The following is an 18,373-nucleotide window of genomic DNA, read 5'->3' on the forward strand; positions in this document are numbered from 1 at the left end:
TCATGCCCCGCCGAGTCCTGCTTTCCCCCGACCCCGAGACCATGGGCCCAGCTTCCCTGCCTACCACGCCTCGGCTCTGTGCTCCTCTGGACCTTCTTCTGGGGTGGGCGGGGCTCCGTGGTGGCCCTGGGGCCTCTTCAAGCCCTATTATCTGCCACGTCCTAGGATCCATCCCGGGAAGCCCCCGTTCTGATCCCCAAATGCGACTTCCCACGTGAGCGGGCAGCTTCCTCCTCCTCCAGGCCCCGCAGGCTGGACTGAGGTTCTGGGCAAGGAGCCGGAAGGCCGGGCGGGCCGTGGGAGGGTTGGGTGCATCTGGCGCCTTTGGAAGGGGCACAAAGCTCTCCGTCAGCCGCCTGGAGCGCCTGAGCCCTGGTCCTACAGCCGACTCCGCTGTTATGAACAGACACTGCTCCCCCGGGGACCCCGGAGAACGGGCCCCCTGAGGGTGGCCGCTGACTTTCGACCCTGTCCTGCTGACCCCAGCCAGGGCCATCCAGCCCGTGTCTCCATCCTGGAGATTCCTGGATCAGTGGGCCGTGGGGAGATGTCAGGCTGTGCTCACCTGTGGACACTTGGGGCGCTGAGGGGCCAGGAGAGCCCCCTCCTTGCCCTGTCCGGCTGCCCTCCCTGGGGCTGTGTGGCAGCCGGCTAAGCGTCTGCAGAGCACGCGTGGGGAGTTTGGTCTCTGCTCTGAGGGGCAGCAGGGGAGGGGGGGAAGCCCGGTGGGCAGCGAGGGGGCAGCGAGGGTGGTGGGGCCTGGGGCTGGGCCCCAGGGTGGGGACAGTGCAGAAGGAGCCTGTTAGCATTTTCTAGGCTGACTTGGAAAGAAAGACAGACACTTTCTCTTTTTTGCCTTGTATTTGGAGTGAACTGTAGGCTCACAGGCACCTGTGAGAACAGATTCAAGAGACCCCCGGCGCCCGTCCCCTGTCCTCCCGATGCTACCGTCCTGCACTCCGTCCCCTCCGCGCCCTGCCCCCGCAGACTTGCTCGTGCGCGTGGAGTGTGGGTTGTGCCGCTCAGTTCTGTGCTTTTCCCTGGCAGGGAAAGCCGCACGCCCCGCCGCAGTCCGGATTCGGGGGGACCCCCTCCTGTGGCCCCTTTAAGCCACACCTGCTGCCTTCTCGGCCCTCCCCACCCCTAACCCCTGGAGGTCACGGAGCGTTCCCTGTTGCTGTGGATTTGACATTTTGAGACCGTTTTACACACGGATTCCTTCTGGGGCCGCCTGCCTTCCCCGACCCCGCGGCCTTGAGGCTGTCCAGCTTGCGCCTGTTCACGCGGAGCTGTGGCCCGTGCCACGTTCAGTCACCCTTCTCCCGAGGGCGGCTGCTGGGCCGATTCCAGGCGGGGGACGTGGACAGGGCTGCCACGGACGTCTGGGTCCAGGTCTCGTGTGCGAGCCTCCCTAGCTCTGAGGTGAATACCCGCTGGGCCATCGCTTGGAGTCCCCAGAATAACCACGGAATAGTGGGGACTCTCCACGTATCCGCCATACACGGGGTGCGTGTCCCAGCTGCACAACTAATGATCTCTGAGGGATGACGGTCACCACCTGTCCCTCTCTGCTGGGGAACCGCCTTCCATCCGACTCCCCTACCGGAGGTGCCCCAGGCCCTCGCTCCCCAGATGAGGCACTCTGGGGGGACCAGTCCCTGGGAAGGTAGGGGGCGATCTGCAGTGGGACACGGCTGGCCCTGGAAAAGGACAGTTCAGAGAAGGAAACTGTGGGCCGAGTGGGGTCCCCCACGTATGTCCGTTCCAATCTAGTGTCCAGAACCTGTGAGTGTGACCTTATTTGGAAAAAGGGTCTTTGTGGATGTGAATCTTGAAATGAGATCATCCAGGGTTGTCCAGTGGGCTCTAAATGTAATGAGGGGCACCTGGGTGGCTCAGTCGGTTGAGCGTCCGACTTCAGCTCGGTCATGATCTCACAGTCTGTGAGTTCGAGCCCCGCGTCGGGCTCTGTGCTGACAGCTCAGAGCCCAGGGCCTGTTTCCGATTCTGTGTCTCCCTCTCTCTCTGACCCTCCCCCATTCACGCTCTGTCTCTCTGTCTCAAAAATAAATAAATGTTAAAAAAAAATTAAAAAAAAAAGTCATAGCTACTGTTAAAAAAGAAAAGAAAATAAATAAACGCAATGACAAATGACCTTATCAGAGACAGAAGAGGAGAGACACAGACACAGAGGAGAAGCCCTGTGAATATGGAGGCACGGGGTGCCTGGGGGGCTCAGTTGGGTGTCTGACTCATGATTTTGGCTCCGGTCATGATCCCAGGGTCGTGAGATCAAGCCTTGTGTCAGGCTCTGCATTGACAGCGCGAAGCCTGCTTGGGATTTTCTCTCCTTCTCTCTCTGTCCCTCCCCTGCTCTCTCTGTCTCTGTCAAAATAAATAAACATTAAAACAATTTTTTAATGTTTATTTATTTTTGAGAGAGACAGAGCATGAACAGGGGAGGAGCAGAGAGAGAGGGAGACACGGAATCTGAAGCAGGCTCCAGGCTCCGGGCGGTCAGCACAGAGCCCGACGTGGGGCTCAAACCCACAAACCATGAGATCATGATCTGAGCCAAAGTTGGATGCTCAACCGACTGAGCCACCCAGGTGCCGCATATGTATTTTTTTAATGTTTATTTGTTTTTGAGAGAGAGAGACAAAGCGTGAACAGGGAGGGGCAGAGAGAGAGGGAGACACGGACTCTGAAGCGGGCTCCGGGCTCCAAGCTGTCAGCGCAGAGCCCGACGTGGGGCTCGAACTCACGAACCTCGAGATCATGACCTGAGCAAAGTCGGACGCTCAACCGCCTGAGCCACCCAGGTGCCCGTCAAAATAAATAAATAAACTTTAAAAAAATGAACATGGAGACAGAGGCCTGAGGGACGCCTGGAGCCCCAGAGGCTGGAAGAGGCAGGAAGGACCCCCCCCCCCCCCCCCCCCCCCCACCGATGGAGCCTCCGCAGGAGCGTGGCCCTGCCTGGCCTGGACCTCGGACTTCTGGCCTCCACGCTGGGAAGAATGAGTTCTGTGGCTCTGTGCCCCCAGTCCGTGGTCACCGGCTAGAGCCGCCTCGGGACACTGACACAGGGTGGGCTCCTCCCCAGAAGGCTCCCCGCCACTCGGCGGGGAAACCCCGCAGACAGGGTGAGGGGGGGGTTTGGGGAAGCGGGCCCCCTCCTGCCCCCGGCCTCCTCCACGGCGCCCAGTGCTGCCTCAGCCCCCACGCCCGCCCTGAGGCCAAGCTCACGCACCGTCAGGCCTGGGTGGGCGTCTCTACCTTCTGTATTTGAAACAGGCATCTGGGGAGACAGAGCCGGGGGTGGGGGGGTCTCAGATGGAGACTTTCTGGAGCCTCCACCCCCAGCCCCGAGGCCCCGGGACTCTCCGGAACACTCCTGGCCCAGGGCTGCTGGCGCAGGAGGTGGGAGGCTCGCCTTGGTTGCCGAGGCTGATGATGTTCTGCGGACCCAGTCCGTACTTTCTGCAGACTTTTTCAAATCTGTCCAGGAAGCTGGGACCCAGGTCCGGCACCCGTCCTGAGGACGCAGCAGCAGGGGCCGGGCTCCCTCACTGCTCCCCTGGGACGGTGTGTGGAGAAGGTCTCGGGAGGGGGGGCGGGGGACTCAGGCAGTGCTGAGGCCGAAGGGGGAGGGGGCGCCCTGAGCAGACAGGCGGTGCAAGGTGGGGGTCCAGACGCAGCTCGGAAGCCTGGACCTGGGAGCCCCAAGCCCACCCTATGATGTGATTGACTGTGGGTGCTCTGGCAGGTGGGGACCTCGGGACGTGGCCAGACCCCCACCGGCCGAGGGTCTGTCTTCAGAGGAGGGGGACCCTGAGGCCCGACGGGAGGGGTCAGGAGGCGGTACCATAGAGCGCCAGCACAGTGGTCTGTGTCCCGTTCCTGATGTTCCGGAGGTGGAAGATGATGTACTGTCTGTAGTCGGTCTCCGAGAGCAGCACCGTATTGTCCCCCTCATCTGTGTGGACACTTGGCTTAGAGCGGCCCCCGCCAGCACCCGGCACCCACGGCTCGTGGGCCGGGCGTGCTGAGCGGCCGCGGGTGCGGAGGGTGGGCAGGTGGGCCTCGGCGGGGGGAGGGGTGTCACTCCGGGCGGAGGTCCCTGGGCAGCGTGGGTGGCAGCGGCGTGCGCCCCCTCCCCCGGCCCCGGGCTGGCGCACCTGCCCCCCTAGGGCCCCGGGTGGGGGCCGAGGGCCCGAGGAGACGCGGCGCTTTGCCGCCAGACGGACGGGGCAGCTCCCGCCTCCGCTTACGGCTGATGCTGTACTCCCCGTCCCTCTCCGCCTTCTCGCAGACCATGGCCACGTGCTCGCACTCCCCGTGCACCCTGCGAACCAGCGGGGCGTGAGCCAGGCGGCCTCCCTCAGCCCGCACCCGGCCCCCCACCCGGCCCCCACCCGGCCTTCTCTCCCGCGATATGGGTGCAGCCGGTTCGGTCAGCACGCACATGGCGCGGAAATGGAATCTCAGACGCCCGTCCCCCAAGCTCTCGATGTTCCGGATGAAGACCCTCAGGTCCCCGTTTTCCTCGATCCGCTTTATGTCGTCGGAGGCCATGGACACCGGATACCAGATCCCTGAAACCTGCAGGCGAGGCCCCGCAGACGCACGAGGAGCCCGTGTGGTATGGCCCTGGGGCTTCTTGGTAACTTCTTCCTGCAGGCCCTGGGTGTGTGGCCCCCTACCAGGGTCCCCCTCTGCCCTCCCAGAGCCCGCCCCCCCATCCTCTCAGGGACTCCCTCTGCCCTCCCAGGGACGCCCCTGTCCTCCCAGGAACGCCCCCATCCTCCCAAGGACCCCTCTGCCCTCCTGGGCACCCCCTGCCCTCCCAGGGATACCCCCATCCTCCCAGAGATCACTCTTCCCTCCTGGGGACAGCCCCTGTCCTCCGAGGTCCCCCTCTGCCTTTCCAGGGACACGTCCGTCCTCCCAGAGACCCGCCCCTCTCCTCCCAGAGACCCACCCCGGCCCTCTCAGCTGGGGGAGGAGAAGCAGGCCCCCAGGAGCAGCGGCCCGGTCACAGGTCAAAGACCCCGGATGGAGGGAGGACAGACGCCCCGCAGCCCAGCCCCCGGGGGAGGCCCAGACTCGGACCGCAGACCCACCTTGGCCATGTTATAGTTCTTCTGCACAATGGCCTGGGGGTTGAGCTCCTGGGCGGAGACCAGGCTCAGCCCCAGGGTCAGCAGGAAGAGAGCCATGGCCTCTGGTGGGGGCCTCACACGCGGCCCACTGCCTTTATACCCCTTTCTGCTCCACGGTTGCCACCCCTCTGTGCCCAGCACAGCCTGTCCTCCCCACCCCTCCTCCGAGTGCCGGGAACACAGCCAAAGGCCGCCACCGCTGCCACCCACCCCCGCCCCTCATGGGTGTCCTTGAGCCTATGACGGGAGCGCCCTGGAGTCCACCTGGACGGAGTGTCCAGCCAGGTCAGAGGCCGCAAAGGGAGGTCGGGTCGGGCAGGGTGGGCGATAGGCACCCTGGGCCGGAGCCCCCGCGGGCTGCAGAGGCCCCGATGATGCTGGGGCCTCGCTGGCCTCTCCGCGCCCCGGGGGGCTGGGCAGCAGACGGCCCTGCAGTTCCCATCCCCGCCCGGCCTACGTGTCTGGGCCTGAGAGCATCGTCGTGCCCGTGCAGCTAAGCACGCAGGGCGCTGTGCGGCCGTCCTGGCCGTGACGATGCGACCGTGGACTCGGAGTGAAGGTCCACGGAGCCCAGGAAGTGCCGACTCCCAGGAGAGGGGCCGGAACGAGACAGAGGTTTTGAGGTTTGGGGTCTGGAGAACAGAGAGGGGGGTTGGGACAGATGTGGGCCTGACCCCTACCCTGCCCCCTCCCGGCCAGGGTCCAGAGCAGTGGTGGAAGGACCCCCGTCTCCCTGTGCTGCGTTGCGGGCACAAGGCTGGCTGGTGGTCGGGGGCCGGGACTGAGCAGGACGTGGGACCCCCAATCCTGTGTAAAACACCAGGTCTCAGCGTATGCACCGATGGGGTACATTTTGTTTCACTGAGCACCTGCCGGGTCCCAGGGGTTCTCCTGGCAGAGGGGGAAGCAGACCAGGCAGGTGGCAGTGGTGGTGACCGGGGCCTGCCTGCCGCGCTCGCTGCCCTCCAGCCTGCTGGCCGGCCCCTCGTGGGGAAGGGCCCCCTCCCTGGCTGTCCCCCGTTACGGCCGGTTCTGTCTCCACGCCTCTGTCCTGTTCAGGTGTGTGGCTTCTGGAACATGGCACCCGAAGTAACGGGTCCCCGCCCCGCCCCCCATTCCGCTTCGTTGTTCGTTATCGGGCTCCGGTTCCCAGGGGTCCCCTTCCCTGTCTGATTCACCCCTGAGGCAGCGACTTCTCCCTCCGACCAAACCCGGCCTCCCTCGGTCCCTCGGCAGGTACAAAGTGATCTAAAGGATGTTAAGTCCGGCTGTCCTTGGAGGAGGGGCTTAGTCGGGATTCCCTAAACCGGGTGAGTCCCGCAGCCACAGTCTCAGGGACTCCTCTGAGAAGGTGCTGCCCCCACGGCGTGGTCTCAGGTACGAGTCCTTCCATCACTGAGCAAAGGCCAGGCGGGGACACGAGGCAGTGCGAAGGCAGGGCGGGTGCGTTCGGTTCGTGACGGCGACTCCCTCTGACCCTTGGCTCAGGGACCTGAAGCCCCCTTGAAGATGGGGGGGGGGGAGAACGCTGGCTGGTGGAATGTGCCGGATTCCCCTCTACGAGAGAAGCCTCCCCTCACTCGGACCCGGCCCCCCGCGGCCCCAGCCTCTGCCCACTGCCCTTGTCCTCCCGGGCCGCCTCCGCCTCTGGACACGGCCATCGACATTCCGCTCCGCAGACACTGGACGGTCACGGGCACAGACGTGCTCACCCACATACCCGCACTCACACACGAGCTCACGCCCTCAAGTGCAGCTCGGTCTCCCGCTTTTCTTCGCAAATTTCTCTTAGCACAGAACTCAGCACCTGCTCGAACGGAAAAATCGGGAGAAAACGTCAAACGAGCCAAAGCTGGTCTTGACTTTCAGGTGAAGGCGGCGTCACGGGGGCCGGTGGAGGGAGGGGGGGATGCGTGTTCCAGGCCAGCCGGGGCTGCTGGGAGAAGCAGGCCCACCCAGGTCAGGCTCTCTGGGGCCGGGCGCCGGACGGCGCCTCTCCCGGGGGAAGGGCAGGCCCCTGCCCCGGGTCTTCTGAGAACGCCAGGCCGGCCGCCCAGAGGCAGAGTGCGCAGAGACAGGCGTGAGCAGTCGGGGGCGCCACGGGGAAGCTCGGGCACACGGGAGAAGCTTCCACGGGAGGGCGGAGTCAGGAGCCTGTGAGTGGGGTGGGGGTGGGGGTGGGGCGCCAGGGACCCCCACCTGCACCGAGGCCGGAGAGCACGCCGTGCCCACACCTGCTTCCTGCACTTCGGGCCCCCTCTGCTGTGCGGGCACACGACCCTGCGGTGACAAGTTGTTACGCAGCCCTGGGGGGTGGAGACGCCACACATACGTGCTACTTTCCCAGTAATAACAACGCCTTTATTTCCAAAGGGGAGGGTAAAGGAAGACGCATGTTACGACCACAGATCAGGACGCAGGGGTCACGCGTGACTGTGATTTCGTTGCTCGCTAGTGGACCCGACAGGCCGCACGGCACAGGAACGTGTCGCCTCTGTGGTCGGAGAGGGGAGTCCTGCATAGGCTTGCTGGGGAGCACCAGGGACGCGCTCCTGGGCCGGGGTGGACGTCACCTGCAGGACGTCACTCTTTCTGCCGTGTGGGTGAGCACACGCACCATTCAAGACACCCCGCGGTGGGTAAGGGTCGGTCCCTAGAGAATGAGGAGGGAAAACGGAGGAAGCGAAAGGCAAAGGAGCACTCAGAAATATCCTCTGCCTTTCGGATGGGACAGGGTCCCGTCGTCTGGCAACCGTGAGAAGCCCCCGCTGGCAGGTGCATCATTATGACTGTGACTTCCTGACGTCCGCATCATCAAAGGGTCCGCCGACGTCACCATCCACAGCAGGCTCACCATCCCCGAGAGCAGGGCACAGGGTCCGGCCTGTGATTTCACAAAGACCCGGAGACAGAATGCTTGGGAAACACCCACCTGGGCTCTTCCATCCTCCTGGCCGAGGTACAGGGACCCTTTGGGGGGGGGGGGTGTGGAAAAACTCGAGGGGTTGTGGTAACAGTGGCACCTGCTTGGAGCGGTGTCACCGGGGCACATGCTAGAGAGACCCCTCCGTCCCCCTCTACCTGGCATCTCTGACGCCCTTGAATTCGAGCGGTGGCCCGTTGCCCGTCACGGGCGTGAAAGCCGTGTCCAGGGCGGTGCTGTCCAAGCGGACCGTCTGGCGGAAGAACGGCATTTGCAGCATCCACTTTTCTAGTGGCCACGTTGTCAAAGCAAAAAGGAATGAGTGGATTAATTTTCACAGCATATCGGCACTTAGTTCGGTAGACCCAGCCTATTGTAATTTCACGATCTCACCAATGTGACATTATTGAGGAGATCCTTTCTTTCCCCCTGCGTCTGCCTTCAGTGTGTTTTGTGCACTCGGGGGACAGCTGAGGTCAGAGCAGCCGCCCGTGGCTGGTGGCGACTGAGCTGCTCAGCGCGGCTCGAGAGCCTCTTGCCCGTTGACTGAGTGCTCAGAAGTGAGGCGTCAGAGGCCTCCGCTCTGCTTCGGCCACGTAACCCTCCAGACGTGTGAACAGAAACCCCGCGTAAACCTTCCAGTGTGAGCTCCGGGGGCTGGCTGGAGCCGAGCTCCACGTTTCAATGTAGGGCCTACGCTTTGGGCTTTAATCCCTGTCTACAAGCGCCGACCTTCGCGGGAGCTCGTAGTTTTTGTTTAAACCCCCATTTAGTCTTGGGACAAATGAGCCATCCTACTATCTGTGCGAGAAAAAAGAACAAGAGATCTGCTCCGGGGACACACCACGCCTCCTAGTTCAGGAAGACTTCCTCTCGTGACCTCGCTTTGCTTTCCCAGCCGTGACGTGGGGGAGAGTTCATGCGTCTCTTTCCTGCCACGCGGGTGGCATTCGCTGAGCAATCGAGGAGGACCACGGCCCCTGCACTCGGTCCCGGGGGGGGCACCCGGCGCCCCGAGGAGCTGCGGGAGGACAGAGCCCCCCACCCCCACCCCGGCCGGCCTGGTGCTGCTGGCCGAGCGTTCTGGAAGCAGGGGCTGTGGTTGGTGTCCCCATGTCTGCAGATTAGACGTTGTAAACCATGGTTGCAAGTGGCAAAGGCATGTGAATGTTGACTATCTGACATCTCCTTCTCTTCTCCTTTTTCGTCCAGGAGACGATGAATTTGAAGAGAAAGATTGTGGTGCTGGTTTCATGTGTGTTTTCCTTCCTGCTGCTGGAGCATCATCTCAGGTAAATAGATGCCAGGGAATCACAACCCGTAGTGACTGGCACCGATGGGGTGGGGTGCTGGGCTTTGGCCAGACGTTGACAACACTCTGGAAAGTTCCCTTCCCTCCGTGGGACGAAGCACCGTGCGATGGCTAAGGGTTGTTTCTGAGGGAGCAGGGTTGACCCCAAGCACCTGCTCCGGGGAGCTTTTCCATTCTTGACGGAGGGGAGGCAGACGGTCCAGAGGCTTGAGGTAGACGCCCATCAGGAGTTTGCACAATAAAAGTCGTGACGGAAAAGGGAAGCAAGGCCGGCGATAGCACGGGGCTGCTCTTCCTGACAAACAGTCCCAGCCTGTGTCCATGATGACCGGCGTCCGGGCCACAGCGGCAGGCGTGGCCCAGGGGGCGCCTCTCTCCCGATCCTCGACCCCTCCCCACTCCTCACGACGGCGTCAGGAGCAGGGCTCTCTCCCCACGAGCTATTGGAAAGGCATCATACTGTGAGAAAAAACATGTTTAAACATGAAGCCCTCACAAAACGCACATCTGATAAAAGGCTTGTGTCCAAAATATGCAAAGAACTCTTACAGCTCAACAACAAGGAAACAACTAATTAAAACGGCAAATCCGAAAGGACAGCTCACCCAAGAAGCTACACAGGGAGCAGACGGGCACATCGTGTGTCACGACACAATTGCAGATCAAACAAGGAGCCCCCGCCACACGCCCGTGAGAAGGACCCGAATCCCGAACCTGACAACACGCGCCGGCGAGGACACGGGGCAGCGGGGTTCTCGTTTGCGGCAGGGGCCACGCAACACGGGGCAGCCACGCTGAGGACCGTCTGGCAGCTTCTTCCAGACCTAAACACAGTCTCTCCAATTACCTAGCAATCACGCTCCTGAGAATTTATCCAAGTGGTCTCAACACTGTGTCCACAAGCAACCGACACAAGGTGTTTATAGCAGCTTTATTCGCAGTTACTGAGAATTAAAGCAACCGAGATGCCCTGCAGGGGTGAGCGGATAAAGTGCGGTGCGTCCAGACCAGGCAATGTTATGTGGCACTAAAAAGAGATGAGCCACGGAGCCACGGAGCCACGAACACACGGGTGAGCCTTAAATGCGGGTCACAAAGAACAGGAAGCCAATCTGAAAAGGCCACGCAGTGTATGTTAAACTCACATCCCGGGGGGCAGGGGGGGAGTCGTGTATCTTGTCTGGAAAACCTCCCTCCAGAAGGAGCATCTCGTGGCCAGAAGCTTTGTTGTATAAAGACCCACAGGTGCCTGGGGGCTCAGTCGGTGAAGCGTCCGACTCTTGATTTAGGCTCAGGTCATGATCTCGTGGTTCGTGGGTTCGAGCCCTACGTTGGGCTCTGCGCTGACCGTGTGGATCCTGCTTGGGATTCTGTCTTGCTCGCTTGCTCTCTGCCCCTCCCCTGCGCACACTCACTCTTTCTCACCAAAAAAAAAAAAAAAAAAAAAAAAAAAAGACCCTGCAGATTGATAGCGAAGCCAGCAGGAGCCAGGCGGTTCCAGTGGTGATCAAGCCAGAAGGGATGGAAAACCAGAGACAGAAAGTCCCAGAGGCATCCAGAAAGTCAGCTTTCTTGCCTACCAGCTCGGGAATATTCTGCACACGGTGCGTCTCCGTTAGGCAAGTGTGTGTGTGTGTGTGTGTGTGTGTGTGTGTGTGGTGGGGGCAGGTCCAAGGAGAGGGGTGTTCAGGGAGCAGGACAGAGATGACAGTCCCGCATCGCAAGCTTTGTTGTCCCTGGAGCCCGTGGGGAAGCCAGGAGGACCACACGTCCGTGTGACTGTTTGCTGCTCGGTGATTAGAAGACGCCAGTGCAGGTTTGTGGGGTCCGTAAAGTCGGCCGCATTGCAAGCAGCTGGGTGTGTAGGCACACAGCGTGGGTGGTCGGGCCAGACCGGGCGGGGACGGGGGCAGCAGGGAGCCAGGCGCCCTTCCCTGTGTCCCGTGGGCTCAGCCCCTCCCCCGCCCGCCCGGGACGAGGCCGGCTCCGCCATGCGTTGGGCCCCTCTCTCCGGGGTGGTGGTGTCTTTAGGTCAGGACCCCCTCCTCAACCAACCGTGTCTTCCACTCCTCCAACGCTCGGTACGACCCCAGGAGCCCGTGACACCGACATTCTAAAAGAAAGGCCACTTTGTAGTGAGTTGGCTGTTTGTCACTTTGTGGTTTTAGTGCAGCTCGGCACTGGCCGTCTGGATTTTGACAGTCTGGTCCTGGAGAGTCCGATAATGAAATTGGGGTGCCCTCTCGAGCTTCTTCCCTTACGGACAGCACGTCCCAGCACTACGGGAACAAGCCACCTAATGTGCTCGTTAAAACACCACAGAACTCGAGGTGAATCACGTACTTAGATGAAAACGAAAGACGACCACTGACTCCTTCTCCAGCCCGTTCACACTAACACGGCAAAGCCACTCCGCGGGGGACGAGGACGCTGAATCCGCACAAGTCAGCAACACGCGGACAAGCCCTTTCTTGCCTTCCCACTGTGGCCATCGCCTCCTCGCCCTGCCCCTCTTCCTGACCACGTGTCCCCTTCCAGATGCGCGGAGATAACTCCTCTCCGAGTGGCTCGCCTGACCCCCAAATCGGGTCGGATGGACCACTTACATACCCAGAGCCTGTCCCCACCGGCAGCCCCTAAGCCTGGGGTCCACTGGTCGCCTCCTCAGCTCCCCCAGGGCAGTGTGAAGGCTGTAGGGCCACAGCCGTGGAACCAGTGCCGAACGGCACCCGCCACGCCACGGGAGCTCCGTAAATATTTGCTGAACAGATGGGTGACTTATAATAACTCGGTTTTCCCTTCGCTCACAGGCCTCCCGCAGAAGAACTCAGGCTCTCAGACTGGTTTCATCCTGGGTAAGAATGAACACGCCCACCCCCGCACGAGGGTAATAGTGCCCAGTTTGGAGCCATAGGCCTCTCCTGGTCACCCAATCATAGCTGCCCCGGGAGGCTTCCTGCGGCCGGAGTTGCAATTTTTAAGGCTGTCGATATGGACATGCGGTACTTGGTTTAACCATCTTGGCGTAGTGAGTGACAGACTGTCTTTGGGGGTGGCTTGAAGATGCCGTGATGGCCCCTCTATATTTTGGCACCCGCGCTGGGGAGCCCCGTCCCCGTCTGTAACGGCCGAGGAGTGTTGGACTTCAGGGCCATGCACCGTCAGGCACTCACCCTACTCCCTACTGGTTCTAGATTGTCTACGGTTTGGGGCTTTTGCAATGATGTTTCAGCGACACATGTTGGACGTCGATCTTTTCAACTGTCGCACAAGTTGATGTGTGGGACAGATCCCCGAGACAGAGCCATGAGGTCAAAGAAGACAGGTGTAGGGGCGTCTGGGGGGCTCAATTGGCTAAGCGTCCAACTCAGATTTAAAAAAAAAAAAAAGAGGTGACACTCAGTAAGAAAAGTGAGTGTTCCGGCATTATAACTCGCCCTGGACTGGGTGCTCTCTCTGGCTCTGCGACAGTCTTGAGCCAGACCTCCCTCCCCCCGCCCTGGGTATGTTTCCTGTTTCTCGTTATGTCGTTACGGTCCTTTGTTTAATGACTTTTATAAAGTCTGTATTTTTTTTTTTTTTTATTTTAGGGAGAGAGAGAGCACAAGTGGGGGAGAGGGGCAGAGGGAGACAGAAAGAGAGAATCTTAAGCAGTCTCCGTGCTCAGCGTGGAGCCCGACTCGGGGCTCAGTCTCACGACCCCAGGATCATGACCTGAGCCGAAATCAAGAGTCGGACGCTTAACGCGCTGAGCCACCCAGGAGCCCCCTAAAGTCTGTTTTCTTTGTTATTTATGGTCTCGCTGAAATCCCTGGTCCGTTAGAAAGAATCAGGTTTCTAGACTGCCACATTCTTGAAATGATCCGTTTCTCAACCCGAAATTACCAGACAGGCAGAGAAAAAGACAGTATGGCCTGTACATAGGGGACATTGCCCCCAGAGAAGACAATAAAAGTGCCCAACCCCCACCCTCCGTGTGGCCCCAACCGTCCCCTTACAGACTCAGTACAGTGTCGTGGGCCGTATTCCCTGTGCCGTACTTCTCGTCCTGTGACTTGCTTTTCATATTACTGGAGGTTTGAACCTCACTTCCTGTCCCCTGTTTTGTCAGTGCCCCCCCCACCCCCACAGGCAGCCACCGGTTTGTTCTCTGCATTTAAGGAGTCTGTTTTTCTGCTTCTTTGTTCATTTGTTTTGTCAGATTCCATGTATAAGAGAAATCACTTGGTGCTTGTCTGTCTCTGACTTGTTCCGCTTAGCACAATACCTTCTAGCTCCTTCCGTGCCGTCACAAATGGCGAGGTCTCATTCTTTTCTGTGGCTGATTAGTACCCCATCGTGTGAACACACCACATCTTCTCTGTTCATCTCCTGATGGACACCCTGGCTGCTTCCATACCCTGGCTGTCGTAAACAATGCTGCTATAAACATGATGGAGCATGTAGCTTTAGAATTAGTGTTTTCATTGCCTTCGGGTAAATACCCAGAAGTGGAATTACTTCTGTTTTGAAATTTCTGTTTTAGACTTTTTTGAGGAACCTCCGTACTGTTTTCCACAGTGGCTGCACCAACTCACGTCCCCACCAACAGGGCCTGAGGGTCCCTTGGGGCCACATCCTCGCCAACACGTGTCGTTTCTTGTCTTTTCGCTACTGGCCACTCTGACAGGCGTGAGGTGATACCCCGTTTTGGTTTTGATTCGCATTTCGCTGGTGATGAGTGATGTCGAGCATCTTTTCACGTGTCCGTTGGCCGTCTGGATGTCTTCTTTGGAGAAATGTGTGTTCAGGTCATCTGTCCATTTTTAACTTTTTAAAATTATGTTATTATTATTATTTTTGACGATTTTATTGTTAAGTAGTCTGCACGCCCAACTCCAGCTCGCAACCCCGGGATCGAGAGTCACACGCTGTACTGATGAAACCAGCCAGGTGCCCCCATGTGTCCATTTTTTTTTTTTTTTGGCAGGTAGAGTGTGTGCGCAAGTGAGGCAGGGGGGCAGAGGGAGAGGCAGAGGGAATCGTAAGCAGGCGCCATGCCCAGCACAGAACCTGATCCCACGACCCTGGGATCATGATCTGAACCAAAATCGAGTTGGACGCTTAACTAACTGAACCACCCAGGCACCCCTCTATTTTTCTTGATGGATTGTTTTTTGGTGTTGAGTTGTATGGGTTTTTAAAACTATTTTGGATATTAATCCCTTATCGGGCATGTCATTTGCAAATATCTTCTCCCATTCAGTAGGTTGCGTTTTCATTCTGTGGATGGTTTCCTTTTTTGTGCCAAAGCTTTCTAGTTTGATGTCGTCCCAGCTGTTTGCTTTTGCTTTTGTTGCCCCAAGACTTAATTCAGCTGTTTCGACTACGTGGCTAATAAGCCCACGAAAAGATCCTCGACATCATTAGTTATCTGGGAAATGCAAATCCAGATCACGGTGACATACCGCTTCACACCCTGCGAGGCGTAAAGACCGCGTGATGACTAGATTCCGAAAGTTAGACCACAGGAGATGTTGGCGAGAAAGCAGCGAGTTTGGAACTCTTGCGAACTACTGGTGGGAACGTAAAATGATGCAGCTGCTTGGAAACGTTTGGCAGTTCTTAAAAAAGTTAGCCGTGAAATTGCAACATGACCCAGAAATTTCCCCTCTAGGTACACACCCGAGAGAATTAAAAAAAAAAAAATGTATGTTTACAGAAAGTCTTGCATAGAAACGTTCATAGCGGTACCATTGATAGTCGCCGAAAAATGCAAACCACTAAAACGTCCATCGACTGACAAGTGAATAAACAAAATCCATGCCATAGAATATTATTTAGCCACAAAAGAAAGGAACTACTGATCCATGCTACAATACAGAACCTCCCCACGAGCAGGCTAAGCGAAAGAAGCCGGGCACCAAAGACCACATGCGGCATGATTCTATTTGTATGAAATTCCCAGTATAAGCAAATCTACACAGACCGACGGTGGATTAGTTGTTGCCGTGGGTTACAGGAAGGGGGGGGAATGGGCAGGGACTTCTGGTGGGTACAGTGGTGTATCGAAATATTTCATTTCTTTTTTGGAGGCAACTGCAAATAGCATTGTGTTTTTAATTTTAGTTCCTGCGTGTTCCTTGTTAGTATATGGAAATGGATTCATTCTGTGTGTGTGCTGATCCTGTGTCCCGTAACCTTGCTGACTTCACTTGTTAGTTCTAGGAGATTTGGGTAGATTTTGTAGGATTTTATATGTAAACAAATCATCTGCATATAGGGATGTTATTATCTTCTCCTTTCTAGTCTGGTGCTTTTATTTCCTTTTCTTACCTTATTGCAATGGCTAGAATTCACATAACTCTGCTGACTATGAGCTGGTGAGAGGGAACATCCCTGCCTCATTCCCAGGTTTAGTGAGAAAGCATTCAGTCTTGCACCGTCGAGTATGATGTTAGCCACAGGAATTTTGTAGATGCTCTTGATCAAGTTAAGGTAATTCCCCTCTATTTCTATTTTTTCTGGGAGTTTTTCATCTCTTTCTTTTCTTTTTTTTTCATCATGAATGGGTGTTGGACTTTGTATAATGTTTTTTTTCTGTGTCAACTGATATGGGCATCTGACTGTTCTTTAATTTCCTGCTATGGCAGGTGCATCAAACGACTTTCACATGTTGAACCAGCTTTGCATGCATTAAGTGCTGTTATTGAAAGCACATCTAACGTCTCTCTCCTTTTTAGACTTTTTATTTCTGCCAGATTGCACTAATGGACCTAATGCAAGAGGGGGAAGTTTAGAGAAAGCACCTTCTGGATCTTCTAGAGAAAGGGGAGGGACAGAAAAAGAGGAGGAAGGGAAGAGAAAGCATAGGGACGCAGAGGTAGTGTGCGTGCAGCCCTGGCTTCAGGCAATACCAGAGGGCGTTCTGACTCTGAGCTGCCTCAGTTCAGCTGAGCCGGAGCTCAGAGGAGGTCGTCCCTGGGCCCAGAGGCAGGTGGCGTGGTGACAAAAGCAGCAGGCGCTGGGTCTCGCGTACTGACCCACATGTGTCAGCTCTGCGGTATGAGGCAGCTCGCTCCACCGATCTGTGCCTCTGTCTCTGCACACCAAGAACAAGGACCATAATTGTGTTTCCCACACAGACCACTACAAGGACCGAATGAACACCAACACAGTGCCCGGCACGTGGTAAGGGCTCTGTAGGCGTCAGCCGGTGCCGCTTGGACGGCCTCCGCTGGGGCACCGGCTTCACTGGCTTCTCGTCTGTTAACAGGAAACGCCCTGATGTTGTAACAATCACAGACTGGCTGGCCCCAGTCATATGGGAAGGCACCTTCAATAGACAGGTCCTGGGGAGATACTACGGGAGACAGAACCTCACCATAGGCTTGGCTGTCCTTGCCACTGGCAGGTAGGGGCCATCGGTTTGCCCCGTTTTATTCTGGAAAAAAAAAATACGAATGAGTGCCCGGGGACCTTCCACCTCCAAAAGGCTGCCCGTAGCTGCCCACAACCACTGTATGTGGCTGTCCTGAACAAAAACAAAGACTCCTTCCTTAGCTGGGTCGTTAAAGCCACTTGGCTGCCTTTTTACAGATACCATGGAGTTCACATTTTCTTTCTTCCCAACAGTCGTTCCAAAACTTTAAAGGCCTTTTTCCCAGACCCTCCAGGTCAACGTGTCCTTTCTCACTGACCAGTGCAGTCGAAACTATAGACCGGGCCTGTCTCCCCTTTCCTGCTGGGGGTCCTGGAGCATCGGTGACTCCTAAGTTAGACGTTTGGGGACGCACGTTGATCTCTCGCGAGCGTTCGGGGAGCGGCTTCCTCCGTGCGTGTGTGTGTTTTGCAGGACTGCGGACCAGTACCTGGAGCTGTTCATGCGATCAGCGAACAAGCACTTCATGAGCGGCTACAGAGTTGTCTTTTACATCATGGTGGACGCCTTGCCCCGGCTGCCGGACCTGGAGCCAGATCCTCTCCGAACTTTCAAGGTCCTCCCCATCAAAGGAGACCGGTGGGGTGACTTTCACCTCACACGCATGAGTTCCCTGGCCGAGCACATACTAGGGCACATTGAGGACGAAGTCGACTTTCTGTTCAGCATGACCGTCAACAGGGTCTTCCAGAACGACTTTGGGGTGGAGACCCTGGGCGCGTCCGTGGCTCAGCTCCATGCCTGGTGGTATTTTAAAAACAAGGACATCCCTTACGAGAGGAGGCCCGAATCGGCAGCGTGCATCCCGTTTGGGCAGGGGGACTTCTACTATGACGGCTCGGTCATCGGTGGCAGGCCCCTGGAGGTCTTAACCCTCATCGAAGGTTACCTGCAAGGGGTCACTCACGACCACAAGAATGGGCTGAACAGCACCTACGAGAGGCACCTGAACAAGTATTTTTTCACGCACAAGCCCACCAAGCTGCTGTCTCCCGAATACAGCTGGAACGCGGCACTCCGGCCCCCTCCGCAGGTCTGGTCGGTCAAGGCCACGCGGCTCTCCCGCCGGTACTTCTGACCCGCCGGCTCCTGCGAACGCCCGGCGGTAGGTTCCCGGGGTCACGGGCGTCCTGACGCTTTCCTGGCTTCCGGGGCTGGCGCGTGCACACCACCCAAGGGAAATGTTTCTCCTTGCCGTTTGGAACTGTCCAGTTTGGCCCGTGCAGGATAAAGAATAAAAATGATTATTTAATGTCTACTCACAGTGACGTTGGGACCCATGTACTGTAGAGAGCCGGGACGTCATTTCTGAGGCATACAATGATTTATTTTTTTTTAAGTTTATTCATTTTGAGAGAGAGAGAGAGAGAGAGACAAGTCAGGGGAGGGGCAGAGAGCGAAGGAGAGACAGAATCCCAAGCAGGGTCCTCATTGTCAGCACAGAGCCTGATGCGGGGCTCAAACTCACAGACTGCAAGTTCATGACCTGAACTGAATCAAGAGTCGGATGCTTAGCCGACTGAGCCACCCAGGCGCCCCAAAATGATTTTTTA

General features: G+C 57.8%; 2 protein-coding genes across 13 annotated transcripts; one reads left to right on the forward strand and one right to left on the reverse strand.

Annotated features, from left to right (window-relative positions):
- Positions 1-2,934: 2,934 nt before the first annotated feature.
- Positions 2,935-5,331, reverse strand: LCN9 (lipocalin 9). The gene is made up of 5 exons (XM_047848639.1): positions 5,127-5,331; positions 4,469-4,605; positions 4,275-4,348; positions 3,869-3,979; positions 2,935-3,538 (listed from the first exon to the last, which is right to left on the reverse strand). Exons 1-5 carry the CDS (start codon positions 5,220-5,222, stop codon positions 3,333-3,335), a joined length of 624 nt encoding a protein of 207 aa, XP_047704595.1. The 5' UTR covers positions 5,223-5,331; the 3' UTR covers positions 2,935-3,332.
- A 2,051-nt stretch (positions 5,332-7,382) lies between these two features.
- GLT6D1 (glycosyltransferase 6 domain containing 1) lies at positions 7,383-18,076 on the forward strand. 12 transcript variants are annotated; one of them, XM_047848627.1, is made up of 8 exons: positions 9,299-9,380; positions 10,342-10,472; positions 10,856-11,216; positions 11,569-11,730; positions 12,211-12,255; positions 16,371-16,570; positions 16,656-16,793; positions 17,235-18,076. In XM_047848627.1, the coding sequence occupies exons 6-8, from the start codon at positions 16,542-16,544 to the stop codon at positions 17,896-17,898; spliced, it is 831 nt and encodes a 276-aa protein (XP_047704583.1). In that variant the 5' UTR covers positions 9,299-9,380; positions 10,342-10,472; positions 10,856-11,216; positions 11,569-11,730; positions 12,211-12,255; positions 16,371-16,541; the 3' UTR covers positions 17,899-18,076. The 12 variants fall into 12 exon arrangements, with proteins under 12 accessions (XP_047704587.1, XP_047704589.1, XP_047704581.1 ...); XM_047848628.1 differs by having other exon boundaries at positions 16,494-16,570; XM_047848634.1 differs by having other exon boundaries at positions 16,525-16,570.
- Positions 18,077-18,373: the final 297 nt, after the last annotated feature.

This window comes from Prionailurus viverrinus, unplaced genomic scaffold (genome assembly GCF_022837055.1).
Source record: "Prionailurus viverrinus isolate Anna unplaced genomic scaffold, UM_Priviv_1.0 scaffold_93, whole genome shotgun sequence".
NCBI classification, from domain to species: Eukaryota; Metazoa; Chordata; class Mammalia; order Carnivora; family Felidae; genus Prionailurus; species Prionailurus viverrinus.

What these genes read in the sequence shown, in the direction of transcription:
- LCN9 (XM_047848639.1), bottom strand. Translation starts at nt 5,222, where the DNA reads ATGGCTCTCTTCCTGCTGACCCTGGGGCTGAGCCTGGTCTCCGCCCAG. An exon ending in AGAACTATAACATGGCCAAG is followed by an intron (nt 4,606 to 5,126) that starts GTGGGTCTGCGG and finishes CCTCGCCTGCAG; the next exon opens with GTTTCAGGGATCTGGTATCC. An exon ending in CACTGTGCTGGCGCTCTATG is followed by an intron (nt 3,539 to 3,868) that starts GTACCGCCTCCT and finishes CTGCGTCCTCAG; the next exon opens with GACGGGTGCCGGACCTGGGT.
- GLT6D1 (XM_047848631.1), top strand. Translation starts at nt 8,079, where the DNA reads ATGCTTGGGAAACACCCACCTGGGCTCTTCCATCCTCCTGGCCGAG. An exon ending in CTGCTGGAGCATCATCTCAG is followed by an intron (nt 9,381 to 12,210) that starts GTAAATAGATGC and finishes CTTCGCTCACAG; the next exon opens with GCCTCCCGCAGAAGAACTCA. An exon ending in GCTGTCCTTGCCACTGGCAG is followed by an intron (nt 16,794 to 17,234) that starts GTAGGGGCCATC and finishes TGTGTTTTGCAG; the next exon opens with GACTGCGGACCAGTACCTGG.